At 43.0% G+C, this 20,000-nt stretch overlaps 1 protein-coding gene across 1 annotated transcript in view; it reads right to left on the bottom strand.

Annotated features, from left to right (window-relative positions):
* The window catches only part of LOC127659750 (Kv channel-interacting protein 1-like), a 60,687-nt gene extending 53,428 nt beyond the window's left edge, over positions 1-7,259 (bottom strand). Inside the window, exon 1 of the mRNA XM_052149701.1 lies at positions 7,172-7,259. Coding sequence (XP_052005661.1) covers positions 7,172-7,259 — 88 coding nt within the window. The remainder of the gene's footprint in view (positions 1-7,171) is intronic.
* Positions 7,260-20,000: the final 12,741 nt, after the last annotated feature.

Genomic DNA, 20,000 nt, shown 5'->3' with positions numbered 1-20,000 from the left:
CAAACTTGTATTGATATTTTGTTCTGAGGCTTTAGATAAAAAAGTTTCATGTGGTGTAACTGTCCGAAAACAGTAAAAAATAAAATAATTAACAATGCAAAAATTCTTAAGAAATGTTGGCATGAGCGGTGCAGAATAATCTTTTGTTATTCTAATTTTTTTAAAGCAATAAGCTGTGAAACAATTTTGTTTGAAAATAAAGTATTGTGGTGTTTACGGAAGCCCTGAACCGCAAGGTGAAAAAAAAAAAAGGTGAATTTTTTTTTTTTATGTCTCAGTTCCTTCCGTCTTCATTTTTTTTCCTCTTAAATTTATTTATTTTTTCTCTCTTCCAAATATTTTTTTTCTCTCTCTTCAAAATTTGTTTTTCTCTATTCCAAAAAATGTATGTAGTACCAACCTTGGCCACCAGGTGCCACTATCAGTAAACATGTGATCTCATGCTTTTCACCATGAAAGTCTGCACATGATATATAGCAACAGAGAAAGCATTAAAAGCATTTTGTAGAGAGAAAAAAACATTTTGAAGAGAAAAAAATTTGAAGAGAAAAAAAACACACAATATATATATATATATTTATTTATTTATTTTCACCATTTTTTTTTTTCCACCTTGCAGTTCAGGGCTTCCATACTATTGTGAAAATAATCACCTTGAGAAAAATGGTTAATTACTTTTTTGAAATGAATGATTAAGTGTTCACTTCCCTGCAGGAAGGTGTTATAATGCCTTTTACTTGAAGGTTACACCACTTGAAAATTATAGTCCTTTTTTTATGCTATAAACTTGTGTTTTAAGCTAGATTTAAAAACTAGATCTAATTGTTTTTTCACCTTAAGCAACCTAATTTGTCAAATGGCCTTGTTCAATTTATTTTAGTTTATGAAAACATACTGAATGTTTCAGAACATTAACAACTTTCTAACGTTGGACAGATGAATGATTAAATGATTGCTCAATGTTTAAACAACACATTGAAAATACTGTTGCTTTCTGTCTCATCAGAAAAAAACACAGTTTCCTGTAATGTTTGATTTTCTCATCACCAGCTTTAAAATAAAACCAAGAAACGAAAAAACAGTCATTATAACAAATAAACATCAATGTGTCAGTAGTGTTCACCAACATACCACAAATGAATAGCAAGGTTAAAAGACACTTTTGTCACCAGAGGAAACAGATGTAGAATTATAATTGGGCTGTCACTGAAACTAAATAATGGACTTTGTCGCCCTCTAGCGTTTATAAGGTATTTAACATCTTACTGTGAGCACAGTGACGTCACAAACAGCACAATCCTGCAACCAAGTGGCCAAAACAGGAATTACAGGCTGCAATTTCAAGGTCGACAACAAGAAAGGCAGAATTAGGCTTTTATCAAATGCAACACTTTCCTACTACAACAAAGACAGTAGCACTTTATCTTAATTTATCATACTATATGTCATTATCATCAGCCAATTTTAATTATTAAAATGGACTTTTATGTCACAAAAACAGCTAACACATTCAACTTCAACTCTGAATGTGCAGTGTATCAAACAGACCGAGCTCACAATTAAGTAAAGGATATAAATAAATAAAAGTGCATTTTGGACAGGCTTCAGGGGTTCAGGACACTATGGAAGGACACATTTGTATTTTAATCCAGTGCGAAATCTTTAGTTAGCGCCCGGCTCCCATGCCGGAGACCCCGGTTCGAATCCCAGTCAGTGGGTATCTAGTCGTTTTCTGAGCGCAAGTGACTTATTGCAGTCGGTTGTGAATACTGGATACGGCATTTTAACATAATTTTTGTCACCTTATTTAGCCCCGCCCCTTTCCCATGCTACGCTCTTTAGAATTTTGTCATCTAACTTCCTGTTTCTATTGAAGCTACTGTTTGTATGTTTGCATGACACCGCGGAGACTCACAGCATGTGGAGGCTCATGCTACTCTCCATGATCCACACACAACTCACCACACGCCCCATTGAGAGAACCACTAATCACCACCACGAGGAGGTTACATGTGTGTGCGTGTTTATTCTACATTGTGGGGACCAAATGTCCCCACATGGAGAGTAAACCCTGAGATCACCTACCTTGTGTGGCCCAGCCAGTGGTCCCCACGAGGGAAATGGCTTATTAAACATACTAAATTATGTTTTTTTGAAAATGTAAAAATGCAAAAAGGTTGCTGTGAGGGTTACGGGATATAAATGATCATTACTTATGTATAAAATCCATAAAATGCATGGAAGTCTATGGAGAGTCCCCACAATGATATAAAAACAAGTTTGTGTGTGTGTGTGTGTGTGTGTGTGTCTGTGTGTCTGTGTGTGTCTGTCTGTGTGTGTGTGTGTGTGTGTGTGTGTGTGTGTGTGTGTGTGTGTGTGTGTGTGTGTGTGTGTGTGTGTGTGTGTGTGTCTGTGTGTCTGTGTGTGTGTGTGTGTGTGTGTGTATCTGTGTGTGTGTGTGTGTGTGTGTGTGTGTGTGTGTGTGTGTCTGTGTGTGTGTGTGTGTCTGTGTGTGTGTGTCTGTGTGTGTGTGTGTCTGTGTGTGTGTGTGTGTGTGTGTGTGTGTCTGTTTATGTGTGTGTGTGTCAGTGTGTGTGTGTGTCAGTGTGTGTGTGTGTCTGTGTGTGTGTGTGTGTGTCTGTTTATGTGTGTGTGTGTCAGTGTGTGTGTGTGTCTGTGTGTGTGCGTGTGTGTGTGTGTGTCTGTGTGTGTGTGTGTGCGTGTGTGTGTGTGTGTGTCTGTGTGTGTGTGTGTCTGTTTATGTGTGTTTGTGTCAGTGTGTGTGTGTGTGTGTGTGTGTGTGTGTGTGTGTGTGTGTGTGTGTGTGTGTGTGTGTGTGTGTGTGTGTGTGTGTGTGTGTGTGTGTGTGTGTGTGTGTGTGTGTGTGTGTGTGTGTGTGTGTGTGTCTGTGTGTGTGTGTATCTGTGTGTGTGTGTGTGTGTGTGTGTGTGTGTAGGTGTGTGTCTGTGTGTGTGTGTCTGTGTGTGTGTGTGCGCGTGTCTATGTGTGTGTGTGTGTGTGTGTCTGTTTATGTGTGTGTGTGTCAGTGTGTGTGTGTGTGTCTGTGTGTGTGCGTGTCTGTGTGTGTGCGTGTGTGTGTGTGTGTCTGTGTGTGTGTGTGCGTGTGTGTGTGTGTGTGTGTGTGTGTGTGTGTGTGTTTGCACCCTTCCCCCGTCCCGGCATAACACTCAAAAATAAGTTCACCTTAACAACAACACGATGGATAAATGACACAAAAAGGTGGACAGAGGTATCTTACAGAGGTATTTTTAATGATTAGTTTTGTCTCTTGGAGTTTAATGAGCACAGAAGAATATCAGCACGTCCACAGCATGAATATCTTGTGTGTTAATGGATGACGTATGTAGTCTTGATTTAAAATCTCCCCCCTCTGCTTTCCAGTTGTTATTCAATCCCCTGAACCCTTTAAAATACTCATGATAGCTTTTGGCAACTCTTTGACCAGTAAATCCACTTCGCTTGCTAATTACACGTTGACATCAACACCATAGATATCCATAAAGCACTGCTAGAACCAGAGCTGGACTGGTAATCTGGCATACCGGGCATTTTCCCGGTGGGCCGATGCACTTTTGGGCCAATCAGGGGCGTAATGACCATCGGGAGAACCAAGCGGGCCGGTGGTTCAGCCACGAAACGTGCCGAATGTGTCACGATAAGTAACAATGAGCCGCCACGTGATGCAGAACAGACCACAAAACGGTGCCGCAATATGCAGAAAAAGACCCCCCACCCTCCCCGCTCAACAGTTGGGCCAGTTGCCATGTAAAATCCCGGGCCGATTTCACTTCCCAGTCCAGCCCTGGCTAGAACGGAAGTTCAGAGACAAAATGTTCAAGATGGCAGCGCGCTAGTTTCTCTGACGCATAAGGTGAGACTGCTAAGGTGGATATCCATTTGTATGTCAGGTACAATCATTGGAATAAACAAAATAAATAATCGGTCATTCATTTTTGTTTAGAAGCATCATGGATAGCATTTGCAAATGCACATTGGGCATCATGTCTCTCAAAATTGGACACTCAAATGATCAAGTTCAATATAAAATTAAGTTGGAGTAATGCAGTATTGTGATGCTAAATGCATCCAGTAGGTGTCAGTATAAACTAGAAATGTTCCTCTTGTGCAGTCTAACCAGCCTCATGCTGCATTCACATGCATCCAAAGTGACTTTCAGCTGTGAGTGTAAAGGAAAGACAATAGAGTTTAAGTCATGTTTGATTCCAGACTGTCCCGCTGACTTCTAGGAAAGCTTGAGCACATTTAAACCAGACCGATGCTCTTCAAAACCTGCTCATATGCATTTTATGACACATCATAAAATGAGCCAAAAGCGGACCTTTTGTTGCATATCGTGGTGCCATTTTGTGGTCCGTTCTGCTTAACGCGGTGGCACATTATAGCTTGTCAAGGCCCATTCGACGATCCGCCGTTCCGCTCGGTTCTCCCAATGGCCAGTCCGCCCCTGATCGGCCCCAAAGTGCGTCAGCCCACCGGGAAAATGACCGGTATGCTAGAGTACCAGTCCAGCCCTGGTCTAGACTAAAGACTCCTCTATTTATTCAGGCATACACTTAATTTATTCTTCACCACACGATTAGGCTGCCTTAGAATGGCATCTACGCTAATATCATTCTATTAGAGTCCCTGTCTCAACCCGGACAGATCCACTTCTGTTCATGCTTGGTGTTGGACTCTACTGCTACGTGTCTCTGAATGATGACGACCGAATGCAGCTGATGCCAGCCAAACATCAGTCTATTATGATAGACTTCAGAGGATGAACTGATGCCAACTCCAACCATAAGACATGGGATACTTCATATGCCACTGCCTGAACCTTTGAGTTAGGATGGACCACACCGAAATGACCTGCCGGTTGAACTGCGATGCCCCTCACTGATCTCTGCCTGCATCACCTCGGTCTAATGATGGACTACACTCTTATAATGGGATACACAGACTATCAATGAATTGCCAACTGAAGCCTTCATCCGCACACTAACAAGAACAATTGCATCTATGTGAACTTCTGCAGTTAATCCAGGATGAACTTCAAAGACGCTAGACATTAATCTTACCTCTCAACAAATCTATGTTTAAACACTGACCCTTAACACTTGCTTAGTTTACTCATTTTAAACCATGACTAGGGCTGGATTGTAATCAGGCATACCGGGCATTTTCCCGGTGGGCCGACGCACTTTGGGGGCCGATCAGGGGCGGACTGGCCATCGGGAGAACCGAGCGGGACGGTGGGTCGGCCACGAAATAGGCCTAATAACTAATCAACATCGTATGGGGTTTTGTGTTCCTTGCAACCTTCGGCTTCGGCTTGCTCACTATACAATGTTATCTATTTCATTTTAATACTCAATTTACAATCATATTTAATCATATTCATTTTCTGTTAATGCATGATTTGTGTACATGTAATGTGTGTTGTGAAAAGCACTACACAAATAAAAATTACTTGATTTGATATGCACGAAGACCACGAAAAGCCCCCCCAAAAAAGAGGAATGTGAAAGTGAAAGTAAAGATTTATAGTCAAAAAGGACTTCAATATTGATCAGTTTCTCACCCACACCTATCATATCACCTGTGAAGACATGGATTGAACCACTGGAGTCGTATGGGTTACTTTTATGCTACCTTTATGTGCTTTTTGGAGCTTCAAAGTTCTGGCCACCATTCACTTGGATTATACGGACCTACAGAGCTGAAATATGTCAATTTGTGTTCAACAGAAGAAAGAAAGTCATACACATCTGGGATGACATGAGGGTGAGTGAATGATGAGAGAATATTTGGGTGCACTATCCCTTTAAGCAAATAGAGAGTTTTCCTGGTTGTTGCCTTTGTCGTGGTAAATCTATTTGAATATGTCTGGCCACTATAAATATAGGACACACACACACACACACGCGTGCATACATACACAAACAGAGAGAGAGAGAGCTGTCAGTCTGTCGGCTGGGTCTGGATGATATTTGGCCATTTCTCCTGAGGTTAGAGCACTATTTGCAACGCAAATAAAACTTTAACACTTTCGACAACAGGAAGTGAAACTCCACAGCCACACACACTCGCACACATATGCTGTTAAATACAGAGGCATATTGCATTATGGTTCCCCCGTGGGGATCTCTATGTAACATCTGTATCAGAGAGAATCACATTACTGGAGAGTCATAGAGCACAAGTGTGTGTTTGAACGTTTAATGGCCCGCAGTCACACAATGAAATACACTCTACATAATATAGAAAGCCAACGGCACAAAATGGGAATTGCACGGTCAATGTATTTGTGTGTCTGTGAATGCACATCTTTATATGGCCGGACGTCTCTTTAATGCAGTTCTCATCGCCTGCAGGTTCATAGCAGCATAAATATCATGTGCAGAAGAAGATGCATTAGCAAAGGGGATGATTTTCACATGCATGTGCATTTAAACTTACTTCATTTGTTCTTTTACAGTAAGTTCTTTGTGCTTGTTGTGCATTCAATTGGATGAACGCTTTGTAATATTTGATGCTTTTTGGTCTGAAGTTCCAACGTTTTAATCTATGATGTGTCTGCATGCATTTTATGTATTTAAGTTCCTACTCAGATTAGCTTTTCCTTTTTTCTGTTTTACATGTGGCTGTAAAATCAGATGATGTATCAAAGCGATAAATGTGTGATCCCTCCTATAGGTCTGTGCTCACACAGTAAAGCAAACAACACCCTCAGCTACACACATGCTGGGGAGACAACCGGGGCTAGTTGTCACAAGTGATATATCTCACTTATATATCTCAGTATATCTCAAGTACAATTGGGGCATGTTGTCACAAAAGGTAAATAAACTGTAATGTTCTTCCTGAGCAATATCAGTGCATTCAATACATTCAATAGCTTTTTTTTTTTGCAGGTATGTGCCTGAATGTGATATATGCAATATGCTCTAGTGTGACAACTAGCCCCAGTCTTTCCTATTGTAGGCTGGTCTTCACTGTTTTTTCCCAACATCAAACATAAAATAAAATATGCAAAATAACAGAAGTTGCATTACTGTTACTGTCATACTTTAATACTACCAAACACCAAACATGCTTTAATGAATGCAGATCTTTCATTTTAACTATTTATTTAAGTCCGTCATACCTTTAATGAGAGTTCCGGTTACTAGTTTGCTTACAGACAGAGCAAACTTCACTAACCCGTGTTTGCAACGTCTGGCACAGCCCGACATCCTCAAAGCAGAGATTGATTTGGGGTCAGAGGTCAGGACTCTGCAGAAATGTTGCTATTTACTAAGTCTAAAGTGAGGTCAAGAAAAGATCAGACAGTCAAACATGGAGTAAATCAGGTCCGTTAGCAAGAAGAACCACTTAAATCCAAAGAGATTCGACTGAAAAGTGGTTGAAGAAAAGTGTTTGACAATCTTAACGTTCTCTCCTATAGTCGGTGATCCTTCACCTCATCTCTCTTTTCTTTCTCCAGAAATGTTGGTCTCTATCAGATGCATGGAGGAAACTACACTGAATGAACCTACAGTCAACAGGAACCAATCAGTGAAGCTCCAGACTCCACATAAAGTCCAACGGTCAGAAAACGTGAACTTCCTGTCCGGTTTTCCCTGAAGAAAAAGTGGAAAAGGACGGAAAAAAAAAGAATGAATAATTGAAGAATGGCAGAGAGGTGCTGATGAAGACTACAGCGAGCGAACTGACGCCACAGACTCAGTTCATCCGATTTTATTCCCACAGTTAGCCTCTCTCTCTCTCTCTCTCTCTCTCTATCTCTCTCTCTCTCTCTCTCTTTGCCGCAGAGCTCTATTCCACATTCAGCACTGTTGTGTGGACAGTTCTGTACACTGCATGCTCTCTCTTTACATATACAGCTCACTCTCACACACACACACCTGTCTTTCCCGTACGCTCTCGCTCTTTTTCTTTCTTTAAGAGGATTTCACTGGCATGCCAACCACAGTTATACACTATGAACATATGTGCGTCATGTGGTAACATCTTTTTATCAAATAAATAGTTAAATATGTCTTCAACCTGACTTCATTACGTTAAACCAACTAAAGTAATTGTAAAGGGATTAATGAAAGGAGGCGGCAAGAACCGGCTTGATAATGTAAATAATTGTTTAATATAAAACTGAACACTCACACAGGCGTCGGACAGCTGCCCGTAAATCTCTCTCTCTGTCCCACTGCCGTCTCCTCTCTGAGGCTTGATTAGCCTGATTAGGGGCCGAGTGTGTAGCATCATGACCCAGGCCCGCCCTCCCCTCTCCCTCAGGCTGGGCAGCCCCCGGCATGATATACACCCCACCCCCCTTTCCCTGGGTGGGGGGGGGCGTGCCTTGCACCCCAGCTGCCGGCAGGTCATCCCTGTCTACCTGGATCAGGGGAGGGGGACAAGGGGAGGGAAACAAAAAAATGATGTAGCACCTACACGCCATAACAGCGATCGTGCCAAATTAACAAAGCATTTTTAAACAGAGAGGGAAAGGCCAACACGGAGCGGCAGTGAGAGAGAGAGGAGAGAAAGAGAAAAACACTTACTCAACGGTTCTCCGATACGCCTTAGCTTGGTCCTCGGCCACTCCTCCTCCTCCCTCTAATGGACGACAGCCGCACCTCCCCGGGCGTATCGGAGCCAGTCCTCCGACCCCTTCCGGCACACAGGTGTCGGACAGCTGTCCGTATATCTCTCTCTCTCTCGCACTGCCGCCTTCGGCCGGCCTTTATCCCTCTCGAGGGATAATTAGCCTGATTAGGGGTGTGTGTAGCATCACGACCCGGCACCGCCCTCCGCCCTGCTCCAGAAATGTTTAGTGACCCTTTAAAATAAGGGTGTATTCATTAACATTAGTTAACATGAACTAACAATACTTTAACAGCACTTATTAATCTTGGTTAAAGGAATATTCCAGGTTCAAAAAATTCTCTCATTTGACAGCATTTGTGGCATAATTTTCATCATCACAAAAATCCTCCTTTTCTGTAAAAAAAGTTAAAGTGAGTTACTTACAATGGGGCCAATTTTTGAAGGGTTTAAAGACAGAAATTTGAAGCTTATAATTTAAAAAAAGCACTTAAATTAATTATTCTGTTAAAACTTAAAAACAAACAAAAATCATCATTTTAGGGTTTTAAAGTTTACAGTGTTACGTTATCTTGGCAACCAATTTGTACAATTGGATATAACTTTACACAGAAAAGGTTATTAAGTGATTTTATAACACTAAAATCATGTTAACACACATATTGAAGATGTGAAGATGTTGTGATGTCCTAATTTAGAAGTGCTCTTCATCAACCGTAAGCCGCAGTTTCTACTAGCCGAAGGAGTTTTCCTAATTTATTCTGGTGAGTGTTTATATCCCTCCAAAAGCGTGTGCGAGTGCAGCACTACAACAGCTGGCTGATGAATCACAGACATGAAGCAACAACACCCAGACTCCCTTATCGTTACTCTGGGAGATTTTAATAAAGCTAACCTCACCTGTGAACTGCCAAAATACAAACAACACATCACATGCCCCACCAGAGACAGAAATGTATTGGACCACTGCTACACCACTGTAAAGTATGCATATCACTCTGTCCCACATGCAGAAACTAAAATCAGCAACGTCTGTAGTAATGACTGTAAAGATATGGGCCAATGAAGCAGAGCTGGAACTACAAGCCTGCTTTGACTGCACTGATTTAAGTGTTTTTGAAACACCGCCCTCGTCTTCACTTCACACAAACATCTATTGAAACATCTATTGATCTATTGAAGGTCTGTGAGGTGGATGTGTGCCAGGTCTTCAAGAAACAGAAGACGATGAAAGCTTCAGGCCCAGATGGTGTTTCACCTGCCTGTCTGAAAATCTGCACTGACCAACTGCCCCCCATCTTCACACAGACCTTCAATAGATCAATGGAGCAGTGTGAAGTTCCCTACTGCTTCAAACACTCCACTATCATCCCTGTCCCAAAGAAACCCGAAATCACAGGGCATAATAGCTACAGACCTGTCGCTCTCATGTCTGTGGTCATGAAGTCATTTGAGAGACTGGTTTTGGCCTACCTGAAGGACATCACTGGATCCCTGCTAGACCCCCTTCAGTTTGCTTACTGAGCAAACAGGTCTGTGGATGATGCTGTACACACGGGAGCTACAGATCCCTGAGCGCCAGGACATCCAGGTACAAGAACAGTTTTTACCCTCAGGCCATTTCCCACATGAACAATTAAACTGCTGTCAGGACTCCCACATAGTGCAATAATGCAAATATATATCTCATGCACATATGTAAATTCACATATTTACTTTAATAACTGTACATAACCCTACCTTGCACATACATCTGTGTGCACTTGCTTCTCCTGTCACCCCCCAAAACGTCCTTGTGTGCGTGAGAACACTTGGCAATAAAGCTCATTCTGATATTGTTTACATCTTTTGGTTGTACTTTTAAAACAGTTTATGGATTGGCCCCATTCACTTCCATTGTAAGTGCCTCAACGTAACCTCGATTTGTGCTTTTTGTTTTGAAGAAAGTAGGGACGAGTCGAAATTCATTTGTGTGTTTAGACCTGATCAATTTAAATTAATTCACAAATAAAATTCAATATAAAGTCAAACCATTTCATATTATTTAATAAAAGGTTAGGATAGTGTAAGATGCCTTTTAAATGGGGTTTCTTGGCTATTTTAACTATTTTTCGTGACTGGAAATCACCATATTTTAAAAATGACCCATGCATTTGAATTGTTCAGACTGGTCTTACAGTGAAATCGGAAACAGTAGGTTGACATTTCCTTCGCTGAAATCAGTCTGTGCTTACCGAAATGCGAAACACTGCCGCCAGTGGCCAAAGCGAGAAGTGCTGATGGGCATATGGGCACGCGTGAACTTCATTTTCTAGGTGAAATGTCCTCAGAGATGCACCAAAAGTGAGTTGTGTAGCGAGTTGTTTTCAGCTGGCTGTAATACCATGAAGAGGAATCCATATTTTATAAAGTGTACCCCCCCAAACCCAAACCTAAACTTAACCATCAGTGGACAAATGCAACAGTTTAGGTCTTTATCAGGTAAACTAAATTATTTAGTGTCTGTGTTGCCCATGTGCTGCTTCCTGAAGCACACTAGCTTTGGATCCATCCCAATTTATATATAATCCGTCCTAAATAGTGAGCAGGATTAGGATTAGCATGAAAATGCGATGCTGAAGCAGTTTTTAAATGTATGAATTTAAAAATAGAGAATTTATTTTTAAGTAATGAATTCAGATTTGAACACTTACATGCAAATTTAAATGCTAATCCAGCTAACAATTTTTTCTTTTCACATCACTTTATTACAGTATAATGCTTTCAAATCCCAAACACTGTGATCTTTACTTCTACAGTTAATGAAATGCTGTAATGCAGTTCATTTTAGGTTGTCCCACAAAAACCTTCCTGCAACATTCTAGAAACGTTAGTTTATGGTTCCATCCATCCATCTTCAACCGATTATCCGAAGTCGGGTCGCGGGGGCAGCAGCTCCAGCAGGGGGCCCCAAATTTTCCTATCCCGAGCCACATTAACCAGCTCTGACTGGGGGACCCCGAGGCTTTCCCAGGCCAGTGTGGAGATGTAATCTCTCCACCTAGTCCTGGATCTTCCCCGAGGCCTCCTCCCTGCTGGACGTGCCTGAAACACCTCCCTAGGGAGGCGCCCCGCGGGCATCCTTACCAGATGCCCAAACCACCTCAACTGGCTCCTTTCGACGCAAAGGAGCAGCGGCTACTCCGAGCTCCTCACGGATGACTGAGCTCCTCACCCTATCTCTAAGGGAGAAGCCCGCCACCCTTCTGAGGAAGCCCATTTCGGCCGCTTGTACTCGCGACCTAGTTCTTTCGGTCATGACCCAGCCTTCATGACCATAGGTGAGGGTCGGAACGAAAATTGACCGGTAGATTGAGAGCTTTGCCTTCCGGCTCAGCTCTCTTTTCGTGACAACGGTGCGATAGAGCGAGTGCAGTACCGCCCCCGCTGCCCCGATTCTCCGGGCAACCTCCCGCTCCATTGTCCCCTCTTGAACAAGACCCCAAGGTACTTGAGCTCCTTCACTTGGGGCAATACCTCCTTCCCTATCCAGAGTTTTCTGTTATAAAAAGAAAACCTAAAAATAACCATTAGGGAACGTTCTGTGTAGGTTCTTATTAGGTTGTTACACAAAAACCTTCCTGGAACCTTCTAGAAACATTCGTTTTTGGTTACAAAAACTAGAACCTAAAGAGAACGCCCCCAGAACGTTTGCTAAGAAGGGACAAATGGGTCTGTATTATGATGCAATTAAATACTGTGTCTCACTATGAACTCAAAATGATGTGCTTTCCCGTTACCAGCGAAGTACACACTTTTTAATAAGTGTGTAGCAGAATTACAGCATCTAAGTTGGGATGCAGCAACACACCAGATGACTCCAATTTCTGGCTAGTATTGTACTCTTATATAGCTTTGTGAATTTAAAGGAAACATAATAAGAATATATTTATAGTTTTTTTGAGAACAAAGCTTATTTTCAGCAATATATTCTAACCATGAGAGAGTAATAGAAAGAGAGAGAGAGAGAGAGAGAGAGAGAGAGAGAGAGAGAGAGAGAGAGAGAGAGAGAGAGAGAGAGAGAGAGAGAGAGAGAAAGAGAGAGAGAGACTTCCAAGAGAAAACTTATTAGAAAAAACATCATGCATAAAAATGTATCTGCAGTGAGCTTTTCTCTCTCCTGACCCACCACCTAATCTCGCTTAGCCCACATATATTCAGCAGTATTTATCTGTGAGTCCTTTAATAGAAAAATGAGCCCTGCCTATTCCCATAAGCAAAGTGCCTCATCGCTGGAGGAAGTACAGAGACAGAGAGGAAGTTATTAAATGCAGATGAAAGACAGACAGAAAGAAAACAGATAGGAAGAGAGTGAGAAATGCAGCAAGACAGAGAGTGGAAGATTTGTCTAATGGAGGAAAACTTGACCTGTTTAGCGTAATTTGTGCTTTATGGATTTTCAAAATTGTGTGCTTTGGCTGAACAGTTTATGTTATCGGTCAATAGTCTCAAAGATGGCAGAAACTCTATAGAGATAGATATAGGTTGTTGTCTCTCAACATATCGGCAGAAAAAATGTAAAATGAGGGAGGGAAGGAAGGAAGTAAAAAGGAAAGAAGGAAGAAAAAAGGAAACAAGGAAGTAAAAATAAAAGAAGGAAGGGATGAAGGAAAGAAGGAATGAGGGGAGGGAGGAAGGAAGGAAGGAAAGAAGGAAGGAAGGGAGGGAGGAAAGAAGGAAGGAAAGAAAGAAGGGAGGGAGGGTTGAAGGAAAAAGGAAAGAAGGAAGGGAGGAAGAAAGAAAGGAAGGAGGGTTGAAGGAAAAAGGAAAGAAGGAAGGGAGGAAGAAAGAAAGGAAGGAATGAAAGAAAGAAAGAAGGAAGGAAGGAAGGTAGGAAGGAAGGGAGGGAGGAAGGAAAGAAGGAAGGGAAGAAGGGAGGAGGGAAGGAAAGAAGGAAGGAAGGGAGGGAGGAAAGAAGGAAGGAAAGAAAGAAGGAAGGGAGGAAGGGAGGAAAGGAGGGAGGGTTGAAGGAAAAAGGAAAGAAGGAAGGGAGGAAGGAAGGAAAGAAGGAAGGAAGGGAGGGAGGAAAGAAGGAAGGAAAGAAAGAAGGAAGGAAGGAAGGAAAGAAGGAAGGAAGGAAGGAAGGAAAGAAGGAAGGAAGGAAAGGAGGGAGGAAGAAAGAAAGGAAGGAAGGAAAGAAAGAAAGAAAGAAAGAAAGAAGGAAGGAAGGGAGGAAGGAAGGAAAGAAGGAAGGGAAGAAGGGAGGAAGGAAGGAAAGAAGGAAGGAAGGGAGGGAGGAAGGAAGGAAAGAAGGAAGGAAGGGAGGGAGGAAAGAAGGAAGGAAAGAAAGAAGAAAGGGAGGGTTGAAGGAAGGAAAGAAGGAAGGGAGGAAGGAAGGAAGGAAGGAAGGGAAGAAGGGAGGAAGGAAGGAAATAAGGAAAGAAGGGAGGAAGGAAGGAAAGAAGGAATGGAAGAAGGGAGGAAGGAAAGAAGGAAAGAAGGAAGGGAGGAAGGAAGGAAAGAAGGAAGGAAGGGAGGGAGGAAAGAAGGAAGGAAAGATAGAAGGAAGGGAGGGTTGAAGGAAGGAAAGAATGTAGGAAGGAAAGGAGGGAGGGAGGGTTGAAGGAAAAAGGAAAGAAGGAAGAGAGGAAGAAAGAAAGAAAGGAAGGAAAGAAAGAAAGAAAGAAAGAAAGAAAGAAAGAAAGAAAGAAAGAAAGAAAGAAAGAAAGAAAGAAAGAAAGAAGGAAGGAAGGAAGGTAGGAAGGAAGGGAGGGAGGAAGGAAAGAAGGAAGGGAAGAAGGGAGGAAGGAAGGAAAGAAGGAAAAAGGAAAGAAGGAAGGAAAGAAGGGAGGAAGGATGGAAGGAAAAAGAAAAGAAGGAAGGAAAGAAGGAAGCCGCCATGTTTAGCATCACAATCTCTCTCATTTATAAATATGCCAGTGAGCCGTCTTATCAAGCCTGATTTCATGAAAATTATGTGACTGTGGCGACATTTTTGCAAAATGTTATTACGTGGGTCCTTACACATATCGCGGCAGTTCTGAGGTGAAATGGCCACCGTGTGGCGCTAAAAGCAGGTTAAATGTTCTCCTAAACAAATTAGGTTTTTAAGGCAAATGCTCAAGTTTTAAATCAACAAAACTGACCTCCATACCCTAAACCTAACCGATAGTACCAGAAAAAGCAAATGTAAGATGAAAAACACAATTGCTGTGGCAACCACATTATTTTTTATACTTTTTATGACACTTTTGGCTCACGTGTCGACTCGTGTGCTCTTCCGGTCCTTTGCATCGCAAGTGCAACGCTCTATCAGTTGAGCTACCATGCAATTTAAAACACTCCAACAAGCTAGTAAATGTAGTTGGTTATGTAATGCAAACGTTGTAATTTATGAGTGAATAAAAATCAATGTTGTTGTAGCACCTCTAGTGTTCACTACCGTGAAACGTACAGGAAGCCATGTAAAAATGTAGGTATAATAACATACGTTTATGAGACCAGGTTGATGTGGTGGCATTTTTTGTCATGTGACCATATATTAAGAAGAGCCCCTCTGTCACGGATTGAGAGGCTCGGGACTCGAGAGTGAAAAATAAAGGTTTATTTAATAATAAAAAAAAAACATTTATATCGGTTCTCTCCTCCTCCTTTCCATTAATCCCTTTACACTGGTGCCGAAATCCGGGAAGGAGGAGGGATGCGCTGTAGTAGAGTCATCGCCACTCCCTTCCACCCCAATGGAGCAGCGGCGGCCATCCACCATGAAGGGAGAAGGGACTCCTAACCGACCGCCTAGAGCGGTTAGGGCCACTGCCAGGGGAGGAGGAGACCCCTACCAGCTACTGAAACGCGGCGGGGTATGAGATCGCCGACCGCGAGCGGGGAGGGGCTACTGGCCGACCGCCTGGAGCGGGAGAACCGCTGCCAGGGCCGGGGAGACCCCTTTCTGTTTCCAGAGAACGCGACGGGCCGTTCCGTCCGCCAGGGGCCGGAAGACTGCCTCCGATCCGTCCGGAGAGGTGCGGCTGTCGTCCGTTGGAGGAGTGGCCGGGGACCAAGCTACGGCGTATCGGACAACCGGCGAGTAAGTGTTTTTTCGCTCTCTCTCCTCTCTCTCTCACTGCCGCTCTGTGTTGGCCTTTCCTTCTCTTTTTTTTAAATGTTTTGCTAATTTGGCACGATCGCCATTACACCCTTGGAGGAATGTGACATGGCGGAGGGCGGAGGGCGGGGTGCGGGGCCGGGTCATGATGCTACACACCTGGCCCCTAATCAGGCTAATCAAGCCTCAGAGAAGGATAAAGGCCGACTGGAGACGGCAGTGGGACTGAGAGAGAGATTTACGGGCAGCTGTCCGACACCTGTGTGTGTGTTTGTCTTTATTATTTATATCGTCAAGCCGGTTCTCACCGCCTCCTTTCCATTAATCAATTTTCAATAATGTTTGTTCAGTCTAAAGGTCTATCTTTAAGAAAACACAAATAATGTGCTGTAAAATAAGATGCTTTGGAATCAGGAAATGTATATATATATATATACACACACACACACACACACACTGATGCCATACAGTACATGTGCGTTTCAAGTGCGTTCATATAGAAGCAGCATCGGGTTGAAATGGATTAGTGGAAAATGATTCACTGTGCGAAGAATCATCGCTTACCTGCTTATCACCCATGTGATTCAAAGATTAAACAATAACAAAAAAAAAAACATGAAAAAGTCTGCATAGATACAGGAGCGTGTTTTTGTGTTTGTGTGCGTGCCTTTGGGAAGTGTGCGACAGATTTTAACATGTGTCTAAATAAACCATCGGTCCCTGAGATAAACAGATAGACAGAAGACAACACGCCTGTAGGGAGAGAACAGAAGACAACGAAACCTTCTGTTTGAGCGTCATATCACTCACAAACAGAGAGAGAAAAGGGGAGATGCTGTAGAACGATAGAAACAAGAGAAAGAATGAATAAATGTTTCAATCATAGTCTGATAAACTGATGAATCTCATTAAAACATGTCCAGGTTCATGTCAAAGGAACAAAATAAGGATTGATGTTTTTTTTAGTCTTTTCTTACTGTGACACAGACACAGAAGCCACAAGATGCAGTTTATTGTTCAACCCAAATATTTGGTGCATAACAATGGACTTTTATCTATGAACAAGCCTGAAATATATTGGGGACTTAATTTGAAATGTCTGTTGTCCTAGCTGAGCTCACACAAACACATTGATGCCCTACGCAGAGTTCCAAGTGGAGGGAGGGGGCAGGGCTGGACTGGTAATCTGGCATACCGGGCATTTTCCCGCTGGGCCGACGCACTTTGGGGCCAATCAGGGGCGGACTGGCCAGCGGAAGAACTGAGCGGGCCGGCGGATCGGCCGCAAAACGTGCCGAATGGGCCACGATAAGCTAAAATGAGCCGCCGCGTTATGCAGAACGGACCACAAAACGGCAATGCGAACACCCCCCATCCCCGCTCAACAAGTTTTGGGCCAGTTGCCATGTAAAATCCCGGGCCGATTTCTCTTCCCAGTCCAGCCGGTGGACTTTCTGGTGCTCTCCTAGGGAGTTGGTGCCCTTCGTAGTCAGTTTATAAGGAGCGGCGGTACTGGAACAGTAATTCACCAGTAGTAGATAATCAGCAATTGCATGAAATTATAACAGAATTTCTTTTTAATTCAAAACAGCGAATAAATGAGAGGTGAGCAGTTTCAATACTTTGTCTCTGTTTTAAAACAGCATATTAAGTGTCTGGCTCTGTGCATAGCGCAGTCACGTGGCACAACAAACTTCGTGTGGAGTCACTGATTGTTTTTATTTGACCTCTAGAGGCCGCTGTTACGATGGTTACCATAGAAACCTCCATATATTGATTATTATTCAGCACATTATTTTGTCAATATATTATTGAGGCATTGATATATTAACATTAGCCAACATTGCATGCTTTCCAATTTACTCAGTTGGCCTTGTTTATTGTAGTCTGGCGAAATTGCATTGGGAGACCACAAGAGGGTGATATAACATTTACTGAAGCAGGTAGCACACCGGACGAGAAGCAGACAAGGCACAGATATCACAACCCAGGACACATTGATGCGGTGCAGATGGCAGTCCAAAATAAGTTGAGGATCTAGTCATTACCATACACACTAAAGTTACGAAGGCTTTTGTACTTGTACATGAAACTGGTTTAACTGCGCAAACATAACGGTTAAAAATAATTTGTCCTTTGATAATTATTTGGGTCAAAAATAATATAAAACTTTGTGAGGTGAGCTCTGTGGTGCTGTAGAATTTTGAACAGCCTCCGGAGATGGCGAACGGCCGCGGTACCTTCATAGAAAATATTTGTGGCAAGGGGGAGGACGTGACTGGGCCGTGAGAGTTCATGGTCGGTGCTGAATATGATGACCAGAGGGAGATTGAGATAAAGGGGGGCCAGAGATGCCAGTTAGAGAGAGAGACACACATGGCCGCGTTTCATGCGTGTCTGTGTCCTTATGTTTTATGTTGTTTTAAGTTAATTTATATCAGTAAAGTTTATGTTGACTGTTCAGTTGGTTCCCGGCTCCTCCTTTCATGTCCTTTACCTGTTACAGAAGTGTCAAAACCCGGACGGGATGAGTCCTCACCGCTGCCGTCCATCCAAAGGAGCAGCCGTAGCCGCCTGCCTGGGGACGGAGGGGTCGCTGCTGGCTGCTGAGAAGGGGAGGAGCGGTTCCGTCAACCAGGGGTATGAGGGATCGCTGCCGTCCGCTTGGGGAAGGAGGGGCCGCTGCTAGCTGCTGAGAGCCAGAGGAACCGCTGCCATCTGCCGAGAAGGGGAGGAGTGGTTCCATCAACCAGGGGTATGAGGGATCCCTGCCGTCCGCTTGGGGAAGAGCAAGCTGTCAACCACCAGAGGGCGAAGGAGCAGTTGAGGACCGGACAATACCATGTCCGGGGACCAGAGAACAAGTTTTTGTCTCTCTCTCTCTCTCTCTCTCTCTCTCTCTCTCTCTCTCTCTCTCTCTCTCTCGCAAGCCCTTTCCCTCTCTCCAGCCCTTTTCCCTCTCGTCTTTCCTCCAGGTTCCCAGGAGGCGGGGTGGACCACAGGCTGACGGAATGGCTGGAAGGGCAGCGTCTCCACTCCAGAGATGGGGGGGGGGAGTGTAGGTCAGTCCAGTGGTGCCCTGGCCTGAAACGGCCAGCACTTAATCAAATGATCAGCAGGAGAGTGAGATAAAGGGAGGCCAGAGATGCCAGTTAGAGAGAGAGAGAGGCAACTATCGATATTGATATTTTCAGATGACTGATAGTTCCAAAAAGCATCTATTAACACCGATTAATCTGTAAAATAGATATATTGTAAATCATTCGAAGGTTCATGAAAAATGGTTGGAGGTTGACGTGCTTAAATGTGATGAAAATGTTATCACTATGCATAAAAATCTTAGTGAGCTTCAAAAATAGGCTTCCACTTTTCCCAAGCAAAATACTATGTCTTTCCCTTCACTCCTTTATTTTGATTTTGCTGTGATGTATGACCCGGACATGTTCTTGACGGGTTTTGTGAGTTCAACCAAACTAACATCTCTACTCTTGTAAACATAGAAAGTTATACAAAAGAAACCTAAAACAGCACAGAGATGACACAAGACATGCATGAGCTATGTTACACACACACACACACACACACACACACACATAGTCAAACTGTCACAGAAGGGTCTTCTTGGAAACAGCTGCTACACTTGGATACATCAGACCGTCTGGGACACAACATCCCTCTCACACACACACACACACACAAGTTCTTTTTTAGTGGATAACTGAAATGCTTATGAAATTTAACACATAAATTAACATGGTTTGCAGCAGAGAGAGAGAGAGAGCGAGAGAGAGAGAGAGAGAGAGAGAGAGAGAGAGAGAGAGAGAGGCCGGGTGAGATGTGATTTGCTCTTCTGGCAAAATGTTGCTGTATATGAAATATTCTCTCTTAGTTATCAATTCTAATTAATTGTGTGTGTGTGTGTGTGTGTGTGTGTGTGTGTGTGTGTGTGTGTGTGTGTGTGTGTGTGTGTGTGTGTGTGTGTGAGCTCTGTACTAAATGTCAAAATGCAATAAAGTCAAACTGCTTGCAGATTATGGGCCTACAAAATAGAAATGCACAACATCTCTCACCCTCTCTGTCTCTATCAATTTCAATTTCAAAGTACTTTCTTGGCATGATCGTGTTGCATACAATGTTGTCAAAGGGGGGAGATGGGAGTAGAAAACAAGGCACCAGTAATGGCAATAATAAACATATTTTTACATTTTCTACATTTTTCCCATGCAAAATTCACCGCCATTATTTTAGGGTGTTGTTGGTGGTTGTCAGGCAATGGCAGATTTAGGCA

Source organism: Xyrauchen texanus, chromosome 19 (assembly GCF_025860055.1).
Source record: "Xyrauchen texanus isolate HMW12.3.18 chromosome 19, RBS_HiC_50CHRs, whole genome shotgun sequence".
NCBI classification, from domain to species: domain Eukaryota; kingdom Metazoa; phylum Chordata; class Actinopteri; order Cypriniformes; family Catostomidae; genus Xyrauchen; species Xyrauchen texanus.
The sequence above is the reverse complement of the archived record's forward strand: the minus strand, read 5'-3'. Positions and strand labels throughout refer to the sequence as shown.